The 13,633-nt window shown below is 34.4% G+C and overlaps 1 protein-coding gene across 5 annotated transcripts in view; it reads right to left on the reverse strand.

Moving 5' to 3' along the window:
* The window catches only part of LOC105250434 (nucleolysin TIAR), a 403,479-nt gene that overhangs the window by 214,743 nt on the left and 175,103 nt on the right, over positions 1-13,633 (reverse strand). For all 5 annotated transcript variants that reach the window (XM_025407453.1, XM_011256527.3, XM_011256528.3 and 2 more), the window contains exon 3: positions 11,816-11,873. In XM_025407453.1, coding sequence (XP_025263238.1) covers positions 11,816-11,873 — 58 coding nt within the window. The remainder of the gene's footprint in view (positions 1-11,815; positions 11,874-13,633) is intronic.

The following is a 13,633-nucleotide window of genomic DNA, read 5'->3' on the forward strand; positions in this document are numbered from 1 at the left end:
TTCGGTTGGCTGCCGTCGTCGTTATCCCGGCCGGATATTGCGATACGATGGCCTCTAACTGTTGCCAGCGATGCCGCGGCGTTCGGTTACCCACCGACGCAGCGCTTTTTGCGAGAGAGGGAAGCGTTTTTCCTTGGCTACCCTATGTACGTAATATCCCGCCGTACGTAAGGCTATTCGCTCGGAGACTGAAGAAGAACGGGCGCTGTATAGCGTCGCGAAAGAAGCGGCCCGATATCGCACACTAGGGAGTGCATCTTGTTAAGCTGTACTTCTCTCGAGGATCGACTTAACCGTTCCGAAATTCTTTATTATCTTTAGAACGTTTAGAGATAATGCTTGATCGAGACATACATAAAGAAGAGAAATGCAAGAGAAAAGATTTATGTGAAAATAAAGCAAGCAGTGTAAAGAAAAGGAGTATTGGAGATCTCAGCTTCCACTTTTTGACCGATTTTCTTAAATAAAATCTCTAAAATTTTTGGAAATAATTTCTGAACAAATTTTTATAGAAATATTAAAATTGCAACACATATCTATCCATAAAAGTTAACATATTTAATTATTAAGGTTTATTTAATTATACTTTGCAAGAGCATGCTTTGCGTGTAAACTCATTAACTGCCTGTCGTATATATACATACTGAAGTAGCGGGGTTATCGATTAATACGCGAGTTTTTTAATGACTGAGGCACTTAATTGCGATATGTGAGATTTACCTAATCAGTGAAGCAAAGGAGTAATCAAACGAACTGTGTTAAAGTTGAAATGTTTTAAAGTGCCTCTTAAGCTCAGAAATTTACGAGGTACGAATTATCAGAGTAGTTGCTATAATATGTAATAACGATAATTTATTACAGCTAATACCAAGTTTACAAGTATCTATAATCTACTCACAATCTTAAATTTAATAAAGATAAATACTGTTGTTCTCGCTTTTTTCATTAATTTATTATTTCTACTGTTTATTTAATTTTAACTAATAAATTATATACATTTATAAATATAGTATATAATTACTCAAATTTTGTAATTTTTTATATAACTATAATTTGAATAAATAGTATGAATAAAGTATTTGGAGATATTTTTTTCATGCAAAATATAAATTTTATTTTAAATAATATTCTATTAAAAATGTTCTTTATTATACAATAATCAATTCTATTTCTGAATTGATCTCTATTTATATAAAACATAGTTTTCTATTAAAAATATTTTATTTTGCGAAATTAAATAAACAGTTTGTTTGAATTATGTTAAAATAATATAAAATAATATAAATAAAATAATATAAATTTGTGTAATATATTGGCATATAGTGAAGATTTATGTTTGATGTCCATTTATAATTGTTGAAACAATATAATAAAAATTATTACTGTTTATCAAACACGATACAAAAAAATATATCGAATTTTCGAAAGATACATTTATTGTTTTTCCTTTTTGTCGTTTTTGGAAACGAGTCACGTTCGACGCCGATGAAATTTACATTTTTACCCAGCTGAGTTTGATGCAAATTTCTGGCAAATTTTTTCCCATCACTTCCCCCTAAAGCGGTCATATTTCGCTAATCCACAGGTTCACTTCGGGAAATAGTCGCGGAAACATGAACTAGCTTGTGGCATGGCCGACGGTGGTTTATTTAAAACATCCATGCGGTTTTTGTTAACCATGCATACGGCATATGAATTTATATCATCAGTTTGGCCGCTCCCGAATAAGCGACTGGCGTTTCGATTGATGCCCGCAGCAAATTTCGAGAAATCAGAATATCGCAATTTAAAATCACGCGCGTTATACTTTCAACACTAATGTGATTAATTTGCGAAGCATAACTAACCAAATTACTTTGCTATTACATCAATTAATAAATAATCTTGTATGACATGTATAATCAAAATGTATAAAATCTGTTGTGTAGATATGTACAATATTTCTCTCATGAACATAAGCAACGAAGAAACTAAACAACTTCTACATATAATTAACGTAATATAAAATTAGATTACATCAACAAAATTAAATTAACATCACAATAAAAAGAAAAATTTTTTTTATAGAATCATGTAATAAATATAATAATAATAATAATTGACACATTGCATGCTTTCAAAGTAGAACTTATAAATTCATATTAGATCTATACGAATATTTTTGTTTAAGATTTTTTTATATCCGCAGTGTATAACCTAATTATAAAATAATTTAATTTATAGGTTTTATGTAAGAGTATAATAACAGCATCTCGTACATTACATGCTTTCGGTATAATATTGCATTTTCACAAAGTATGATACTACCTATCGCGTCTTGTTATATATCATCATTAGTTGTACACGGAACTTCGTTTCCCTTCTACAAAAATTTGCTCTGACTAAAATGATATACAACTTTTTTCTTAGGTAGGCGGTCGCGAGCAAAGTTGCAATAATTAAGCTCTTTGTAATACATTAAGTGCGTATGCATGCTACACAATTCATATTCATAGTAAGAGAAAGAGATTATCGTTTCCTTAACTTTACATATCAGGACTTACATATCAGAATACGCGCGAGAAATGTTCCTTGCAATCGCGATGGATCTGAAAATTTCCACTCATTTCCGTCTTTTATTCGAGAATAATGATGTACTTTCACGTACGAGCTATTAAATATTTCTATCGTAATGAGTAGATAATATACGTTAACGCGATACGCTAATTAGATATTTTTTTCTAATATATGAAGTTCAGAGGGATCTGATAGTATGATTTTATGTCGCTCGTTATGATTAAATGTCGCTGTATAATTGTTTTATTTGCATAAATAACTTACTAAATACTACATGTAACATTGGTGATTGAGATCTCGACCAACTTCTTAGTATAAATCAAATATTATAATTTGTGGTCGGCTGTGAAAGGACACGAGACTTTAAGAGAATGCTCAAGAAAAACATATGCACGACGAGCTCTCTTCGCGACGTAATCTTTACAACCATCCATAAACTCCGTTTTTCATATCGTTCGCAAGCTCTTTACCCTAACCCCTTCTCTTTATTTTTCTCCCGGCGTGTGTCACGACGACAAAATAATTTTCCCTCGGATAAGACTTCCCCATCCCGCAGATAAATCTGGCATTTTAAAATTATTTGCCAGACTATCTAGTAAGATAGATAAACACCGATGTGATACATTTCTTCGCTTGCGTCGTATTTTGCGCTGTGATCACCGCGCGAGCACTTTCCCGTAAATCGCTTCACTGTTTCTCACTATAAAATACATGCTTTCTGATGCTCATGTCTTTTCTCTTCTAGTGTTCATTTTTAATGCTATTTAATATTCTCTTTCATTGCCGCTGTTTAATTAAATATAATTAATCGTGCGCGTAATAAATTGTGATATGGAAAAAATAAATATCGATTTATTTATCAATTCCATCTCTTTAATAAACGATTTTGTTCGAAGTGCTACGCAACAAAAGACAATGCAGATTAATATAAAAATATTTTAATTCCATTATTGATCGATATTTCGCAAAACGAAGGGATTTTTAAGAGCAGCCAGAAATTTCTTAGCAATAATAAAAATTTGACGATAAAATATAAATGTTCTATTGTGTATTATAATATGTACACATGCATTCAAGCAAAAACGATTAATGTACGTAGAATACAGTTTGAATATAATCTTTGCTGTTTGTAGACAATATTTCTCCTTTGTAAATTCCAATTTGTCGTATATTTAGCGACAAATTGTGGAGCAATAGAGAATGCTAAATCACTGATTGTGTAAGACATATCTATCTTTATGGCGAGCACATAGAAAGGATCGCGATGAAAACATGCGGTGTGTTATAACACAAATGGTAGTACATTCGACCGAAGAGAAACCACCTTATTCATGGTACTTGAATTATCGCACACAGGGGACTGCAGTGATTCTCGCTATCGAATATTGCACCGTTGATTGTGCGCCGGCCGCGAAACAATGGCAAACAATAACCCTTATTACTCTCCTAAGGGAACTCTTAACATACTAAAGTTCAGCCGCTAGATCTGAAATCGCACGTCCATTTTCACCGTCCGAACTTTTGTGTTTCTCGCAGAAAATATATAAATGCCCGCTTCTCCGTGTCGAGTAAACAGGATGATCCCCGTATCGCTATACGAAACGTACGTAACGATATACGACTACAAATACACAATCTCTTTTTTACAGTATCCATTGACGTTTTGAAACCTATGCGAAATTCAAACAAATCCGTTACTCCCAATGCGGCGCGTGCTTTTAACGATGGCGAGTTATTGACATATTTCATATTGTTCTCTATATCTGACTATTGTTTCAGCATGTTTACCCGTAATCCTTTTTTATAATTGGCGCAAAAAAATTTTCGAATTCTTTAAAAGTCGCGTTAGCTTTTATTCAAAGCCCTTGATTCGCCGTGAAAAGTGGCGAGATGGAATGATATCGCGGTAAAAATGTGTTTGTACAGATCGAGACATTATCGCACATATCTCTAATAATAATAATTTGACAAGCAACATCATTTATATGTACATATGTATATTACGTTGGCTGGAAACAAAATATTTTGCAAAATACGGACAGTATTTTGTCGAAATCAAGAAAGATGATCCTCCACAAATTACCACATCTTTACCGGTAGAGGACATACGTCACGGCCAGAGATTTATTGTCCGGCTGTCATCGCGTACGAGTAAGCGATTTGGCCGAAATTCGGATTACATGTCGTGACAAACGTTTCGGTCGCGCAACGCGTCATCCTTTATGTCTGATAATATTTGTTGAAATACGCACAACGCGCAGAAATGTTGTGTGTTTTTCTTGACGTGAAAAGCGCGACGGGATAACATCGCCTCGTTTGCCACGCGTTGAAAAAGTGACTCCGAAATTGGCCGGACATTTTTCTTGAAACCAATCTGCAAAAAACATGCTCTCGTAGAAAACGAGTGGCGGTTCGAAGTTTCAGTTGGTATACGGTGGCACCGTTTCCAAAGTGTGTATCGCACATAAAAGTTATCCCACGTGCTCATACGTGTCAGACGTGTACACGTGGAAGTTGATACGTACAGGCGGCAGTGCGAGACGAGGGTTGGGGTAGGGCGCGTGGTTGCATTAACTTGATTAAAGCGCGTATCCTTCCATCAGCGGAACGCCGATGGGCGCACGTGAAAATAATCCTTAAAGCTCGGACGAGAGCGCGAGAGTAACGAATTTTCCTCGCTCGAACTTCCTTTGTAACGGTCGCAGGCTAGAAATTGCATACGGATCTGATTGTTTGAGGCACGGTCGCCCGGAAGCGAAATATAATAATTTCTCGCGTTTGTTTTTGCGTCTCGGTAATTACATTCAAACGTGCGGAACGTAGTAAGCTTTCCCGGTGCATCTGTGATTACACAGAGCGTATGTTGGCCGTGGATGTCTGCCGCTTTTACGACAAAGCGGCAGCGCTTCGTTTCACCGTGTAGTAAACATCGGCTGGCATCTGGGTGGTATTATATGGAATACTATATATACATATATATATATAATATATGTGCATCACAGATATATATATATATATATATATATATATATTATACGATAAAAATTTTACATGTTTCTTATATTTCGTTAATTAACTCTTTTATCCCGGGCGAAATCTAATGCAAAATGCTATTATTTAGTGCTTTATGATGGGAAGTTACAAATATAAATAGTCTCGTAAAAAAGATTTAATAAAATGAGCTTCAGCACAACATATCACACAGACATTTTAATTGAATGCAAAACGATTGTACGAAGGCAGCTGGATATTAAAATTTTTGCAATGATTATCTTTATGCGGAATGCGCGCGTGCGCATTTTTTTGCATCTGTTTCAAAGATTTTGCGTCGCTGTCGGTTTTTTGATTATCGAATCCGAGTTTTGTATTTTCTGATATCGGAAGCAAATCCTCGTACTTATTAGCTCATGCATAGGATCAGCGCAAGATTCGATTTCGATATGATACCACATCGTGGTTTACCGATTCTCCCATCGCGTCGGCCATGAGCTGCCCACAAATGCCAACGGCAGAGCTCTTGCCGCACAATGCACCACGAAGCGTCGTTACACCACAAGGTTTGGATCAGGCGGAGGTGGCACGCGGAGGCGCACGTACATATTTGTGTGTATGTTTCATGTATGTACGAGTGTGTCTGAACGTGGGCTTTGATGCAACAGCGTGAACAAAGAGAATTCACGATGTACTTGTCTCCCCCGGTACATCCTATTTTCTCGGTCCGTTGATCCGCATCGTGTCGCCGGTTAAATCGTGGATTCCTCGCGAATGTAACGTACATTAAAATATTTGCTTTCGCGCGGCGCGCATGTAAATGAGCAATCTCGGCAATTTATTATAATTGATATCAGTCGAGTCGCGCTCGAACGCGTGAATCGCGATAGAAATTTTTCTCTCGAAATTCTATTTCAACGTATATCCGTAATCTATCGGCGAATCCCGACAACAACGAATCGCCAACTGAATCAGATTCACAATCGGATCGGGAGATCGATGCGCTATCTTTACGGGTCGTAAAACATAAATCGCGACGACGCGAGGGAGAGATATTTCGATGACGCGGAAATGCGAGATGGTAAGGCAAAAGCGAATGGAGAATACGAGAAACGGGGCTTGCACCTTGTTAATAACGATAATAGCGGCAGTAATGCGCGTAAACAGCAAAGACGCGTGCGGCTTATGGTCTAAACGGTAAACGGTTCCCGCCGCGGATAAACGGAATATGGAAGTGTGGAACTCGGGGTGTAACCCCTTTGTGTCGAAAAGCCTCGTAAATAGTGGCACGATTATCCCTTGGCGCGATTCATAATGCAGGAAAAACGATGCGCGATTACGCAGTCAGCCAGCCAAACTCAATCCAACGCTTTTCGCCACGACACTACAATTCTCTTTCTCTGTTTATCCTCCCCCTGTGCTCTCTAGCTTGCTGTTCCTTTCTCTCTGCCTCTTCCTCAAGTACCCTTCCTGTTAACAATCAAAGCAGAAAAATGAAACGAAGAACTTTGCTTTTTTTCAAACTTTCTTCTTTTATACCTGACAGATCGATATATGTAGTATCTACAACGATGTGAGCGCGGAGATTAGCTGTCAAAGAGATTTGACATGAAATCGATATATAATATTGAGGCCGTTATTACCGGTCTCAATTAAGAGATTATAAGCAAATCTGCATAGAGATTGAGATAATTGAAATGGCAATTATACAAACTGCAACTATGCAAATGCTTTAGTCGCTTTAAGTTTCGAGCATTGCTAATTTTAATAAATTTTGAACACCCTTCCGAGAATATGTTAGCTACATTTGTATTACATTTATATAAAATGCAATTGTGCGTACGCCTACATAAAAAAACAGAGCTCGTAATTTTTCCTTAAAAATGTGAAGACTTCCGCTTCTTAACGTCACAAATAAAACTGTTATTTGTTTTAAGTAAAAATTATGAAGCTCTACTTACTTAGGAACACGACTGCGTTCTACGGTAAATATATTGCGCGACATGAAAGTCCAAAATATTTTATCGCAATTTGCCGCTCGCACTATCACCGTTTGTTATGCTTCCATAACCGGCCATCTTCGGCCGCTATATTTTCATTTTTGCGGAATATACCTGGCGTTAGGTCTCGCATGATTGCGTATTACGACACTCGCATAAACGGTCGGTCTTAAAGTCACAGTCGACCCCAGTACTAATACAATCTGTAGTATTGCCGAGTTATTTCGCAAATATTATATTTGTATATCGTTTGAATTTTTCACGAAGGCTATCTTTGGATCTTGACCGCGATATTATTTGGAATTTCGTCGAGCTATAGACGTGTTCAATTTGGCGAACAGTTACTGAAATTTTAATTTGACAAGTTTAATTGTGTAATTTTACGTTTTACGTAAGAGTTATTTTTATTTAGTATGAGTTTTAAAATTTGCCATTAAATAAAAATTGATAAAAGAGAATCACGGTCAAGTACATAAATAATACATTATAAATAAAATATATACTTTTTTAAAAATAGAGAAGGATAATATAAACGATATAAATGAGAAGGATAATATAAACGATATTTTCTAGTACAAAGTTTCTTTAAATCGAAAAGAAATTTGAAGAGAATTCCTTAAATTATTTTTATATCCTTAAATTATTTTTATAATTATTTTTATAATTCCTTAAATATATATTATTTTTATATTTTTATATTATTAATAGCAAATTTGCGGCATTTTTAATTTTTATTGTGCGCAGTTATTTATATTATAACGTAATTGCGGATTTTTAAATATTATTACGATGACATTCCTTAATTCGAGGAAAGAAACAAATTTGAATAAAAAAACAAAAAGGAAAGAAACAAATTTGAATAAAAAAAATTTGAGCAAAGAACGAAACAAGCAGGCATTTGACACACGTTAGGTTTCCTTTCCTATCTCATCGCGTTCTTTTGGACAAACATATTCCTATATGCGACGTAAGAGTCACAACCGCAGGATGTGCGCAGGTGCATCGGAGTTTACTAGCAATCTCTCGCGGAAAAGTAAAACAACCTGTCCCAGTTGCACGACACCCTCGTATTCATTCGTTGAATGCTATATATGTACGATCGTGAGGAAGATGGCGAAAGTAGACGCGGCGAGCAGAAGGAAAAACGAAAGCGGAGGAAAAAGGTCTGGCCGCCCTGTAGCTATACCAGCATATTTACAGAATAGAAGAGTATAGAAGAGATACGTTTTAGTTTTGCATTTGTCGCCATGGAGGAAATAGTACTTCGAGAGAGGAGAGTACTCGGGTAGAATAGGTAGAGGTACGCACGTGGGTAGACGACATCGAAGGAAAAAGGGGAAGCGGAAAAGGTGATTGTAGGTAGGTAGAGATACACGGTGGCGAACCGTCGACCGGCGATAGGAAAGAGGACGATACAAGAGAAAGAGATACGAGATCTGCCATCTAACCGCGTCAGCGGGTGTGAGTCTGGCTCGAGTGTAAGGGGATGCAGGTAGCAACAAGGGGAGGAGGGCAAAACGATGGGGACGAGGGATAGGAGGGAGAGACGGCGGGATCGGGTCCCATGTGCCTGTCACGGTTTTACAAGTCCATAAAAAGAGGAATTTCAGACTGAGTTAAATATTGCTGCCGCTCTCACTGAATTTCAAGCACGCACACGCGTACAGCCACCACCGGTACATATATAATAGGGCGCGCACAGAAACGCGACCGCGCACCTTTTCACACGTGTAACGAGCACGGGGTATGGCAGGGGGAATCTTCCTGAGATATTTATTTGGCCGTCATGCGTGCCTGTTAAATTATTTCAAGCCGCTCGTTTCGCGGCGTGAACGTCGATGCCGAGGGATTTGGGCACGTAACGGGTGGATTTTATTCATCATTCATCATTCATATTATTCGCACACTATCGTAAGTGTGACAATAAGTTATATTTCAAATTTTTAAGTTTATCTTGTGTCTGTCACTTTGGTGATATAAAATTTTTGTGTTAATAAAAATTGAAAAGTCTAATTCATTCGGCTTGCATTGTAATCCATATTCATATCAACCTTCCTACGTGCGCAAGCGTATAGAGATTGTTAGAAGAAAGTAGTTATGACGGGTTTCGTGGTTTATGGCTGATTCCCCGAGGTACACAGACACAGGAAGCAAAAGAGATTATTACAAGGGACGTATGCTAATCCCGAACTACCGCTGTACCGGACAGCCTTACGCGAACAAGTTACTCTAGAAATACATGGAACTGTTACACCAAGTCCCGTTTCACTGAATATCCTGTGCTTTATCTACCTATATATAAAGGCTGAAATAATAAATTAAGCAAAATTATAACTGTCCACTTCAAAATCCACGATGAAATTTTTAAGATCTCTCGCAACGATGCTTGCAAGAATTTTATGTGTATAATACATTTTCGTTATACACGTTACATATGTTTATACATGTTTATTTATTCTGCTAAATTGTGATAATTGTTAATCACTTTATGTCAGAGTATGTTAGCCCAATTTAGAAATAGAATTGCAGATATCCATTGTCACGATGGATAATCAATTCTGAGCATTGTTTGCTGATCGAATCATATTCGCTGGGCGTTTCGGTAAGTTATGTTCCAACGATTTCTCTCTTTTCAACGATAAGAAAACTAGAACATGTTTTATTGACGCTGAAAACTATTCAGTGCCACGAGATGCTGGAAAATCTATTTCTAACACGTTGTATCGAATACAGAAACTATAATGGCTTGTCGGATCGTGACGATCCGCGAAACTGGCACTGCTATATACATGGATATATATGAATTTAGATACTACCCAAAACAACACGTTTGTATTTTACTTATACAATTACCTATAAATCTCAACAGGCTTTTCTTCTTTTTTTCTCTTCTGATGTGTTATCAACAATTTGAAATAAAATTAATACAATCAAATAATAGTAATATCGTAATAATAATAGTAATGTAATATCGTAGCATTTAATAAACTATTTTTATTTCAATTTCTTAAGTGAAATTGTATTGTACATTAAAATCTGTACATAAAAATTTTCGTTACTAATGTTAATAATAGTTAATAAGAATTTTGAATATCAATTCACATTAAACATTCGATTCAATTAAACATGCGAGTAATTGTAGTTACGTGGAATCAAGAACAATGTTATTAACGATGTATTTAATAAATGCTTTTTTAGTAAAATATTAATTTAATGTCACTGGTATTGAATTATTTTATTCCAGTCTGTGTAAATTAGTTTAATCTTTATTCCACGATAATGGGCTTTGTGAAATAATCATTAAAAGAGAAAATATGATAAAGGTTTTATAAAAGCACGCATATAAAACATTTTATACGTAAAATAAATATCTTCTTGCAAGATTGATATATAAATCGTTGCTTCATCGAGCAATTACAAATTGAAGTAATAATAAAATAAGAAAGATAAGCAAATTTGAAATGTTTTCCAGAATATAATATAGTTACTGCAACAGTACTAATATTTGTACTTTTAAATTTCAATGAACATTCAGCAGAATTGAATTACAGTTGCAAACCATTTTAGCATTTACAAATAATTGATTTATAAAACTATGTATTACAAAATTACGTGTTACACGTTATAGAAATAATAACGATTTAATCACGATTTATAAAATAAGTGCATTTTATAAAGACGCATATATTTTATAGATAGTATGCATTAATAATACGTGTATTTTTTTAATAAATAAAATCGAGAGATCAATACTAATGTAAAATAAAAAATATAATGATAATAAATAAACTATAATACTCCATTATAATCGAATGATTATAATCGAACATAATAATAAATTTCTATTAGAAATTTTTCGTAAATATATTATTACTGTTTATTAACATTATTAGGTTTCGTTAACATTATAAATAGATTAATATAAAAATTAATATAGAATATTATAATTAATATAGAAATTATAAATAGATTAATACAGAAATGTGTAGATTTATAATTTGAGCATTTGTTGGAAGGTTAATATATTATTATTTAATGAAAATTTCCTAACATTTTTACATAATAGACATTGTATAATTTATCAAAAATCCAATTTGCTTTGCAACAAAAAATGGCTTTAAAAATTCTCTTGTAAAATAATTCTCTATTCTGTATAATTAGTGTGCAAATCCTACAAGTCAAGCAAGTATAGGGTCAAAGGTAAAACGCACGATGTTAAATATTTTTTTCCGTGAAAAGACGAAAATCTGAAAATTGGGTGTACTTACTGCTCGTGTCCTGCTTTGGTTGGTTACCCGGTGACGTCGCCCAGTTAACTTTCATCTCCTGAAACATTTAAAAAGAAGAAAATGGATTTAACGTGTTATATAATAATGCAAAAGAGAAACATTTTTCAAGTTTAAAAGAAATATATATATACATATATATATGTAGGAAAATTAACGTTAAATCGTTGTTGATTACAATCCGGCTCAAATTTATACATTTATAATTTTTTTTATAGTTAAGGATAATTTTTTGATAATTAATAATTTAATCTTTATATCAACATCTCGTGTAAGTTTTGCTTATTTAATTTATAAAACGCTGATAAAAATGCACTTATTTATAGCAAGAAAGAAAAGGAAAAAAAATTATTTTTTTAATTAAATAAATTTAAAATAGTCAAAGTAAGTTCAATTTAATTCCAAAGTAATTAATAAAGTGATGATTAACTTTTTGATCATAAATATGTATCATATTAAATGATGTTTATTGAAGCCATCAAGTTATGAAGTTATTACGGTTATTTTTAAATTATTTTTATTCCTGCATTGCTATTGATTTTTAAAGCTACAAGAAATTCCGTAGACAAACTTAGAAGAATCGATCACACATTACTTCTAAATCGGATCTGCAGATTCCGGTAGCGAGGAAGTGGTTTCACTTTGGAGAAGATGTCGGGCGGCGGAAATGGGACGTGTCGGGTATCGTCGAGTCCTAACAGATGCCGTAAACTGGATTCTTTATGCATCGTCGTATACCGGCTCGTGGCGTCGCAGATATTCGATAGATAGTAAAAGTCATTTCGTTGGAACCGATCGCGTCCCGGGAAAAAATGAAGACACGTAAACGCTGCGAGATGCATGAACGAGTCGCGGAATAAGTTTTGCCGTATTGAATTTTGCGATGTACGAGATGTTTGCAAAATACCAACGGCTAATTATCAAAACATCTATCAATACACATTCATCATTGATTTGTTATCTCTCTTTATCAAAATGTTTAAAAAAATATCCTACGAATGATAAAAATCCATTGATTTTATTTACAAAATAGCATTGTTGTTTTAGACAATTCTATATGCAATATGTCTTTTTTAAAATGTTATTGGCAATTAATAAAACTTCGGGAAAAAATATCCTAAAAACATATGATAACTAGCTGTATCATTTGTTCAGTCTAAAAAATTCTTATTTTAATATAAGATTTTCTGTTATTGAAAAAATATAATGTTACCCATCATTAAAATAGTTTTGCTGTTAATAATATTAAGCATACATTTCTCATTTTTTATCTATGTATAAATTATTAAATTTAAAATCACTTTGAAATGCTTTAACCGTGATTCCATTTTTTTACATCATATTGTCGATCAATAGTGATAGATTTCACGAGCATGATATAAGCAGGAAATAGTAAAATGTTACTGCCAAAGTAGACGAATAATAAAAAGTCACGTGCACGATATGCAGAAAATATAGACTGGATTAATGGAAGAATGGTGTCGCCAACGTGGACGATACATTGGCCATATCAGTACGTGTTAATTTGGTACACGCAACCCGCGTAGCGTTGATATTGAATCGTTACTTTTCATTTTCTTGGTCGTTGGCACAGCCGACTCTCGGCGTCCTTCGTGCAGCCTTGGACTGCTATTTAACTCTTCTAGATTATGAGAGTTTATGAAATTGGCACATATAGGCTAAAATAGAAAAGCATTTGAAAACGCAGTAAATTTAGACTGATGATGTTATTTTAATGAAAACCATACATATATTCGTACTATGAATATTTTGTATTTTTATATTTTAATTTGGACACGT

The sequence above is a fragment of the Camponotus floridanus genome, unplaced genomic scaffold, assembly GCF_003227725.1.
Source record: "Camponotus floridanus strain SB8 unplaced genomic scaffold, Cflo_v7.5 scaffold1, whole genome shotgun sequence".
Lineage (NCBI taxonomy): Eukaryota > Metazoa > Arthropoda > Insecta > Hymenoptera > Formicidae > Camponotus > Camponotus floridanus.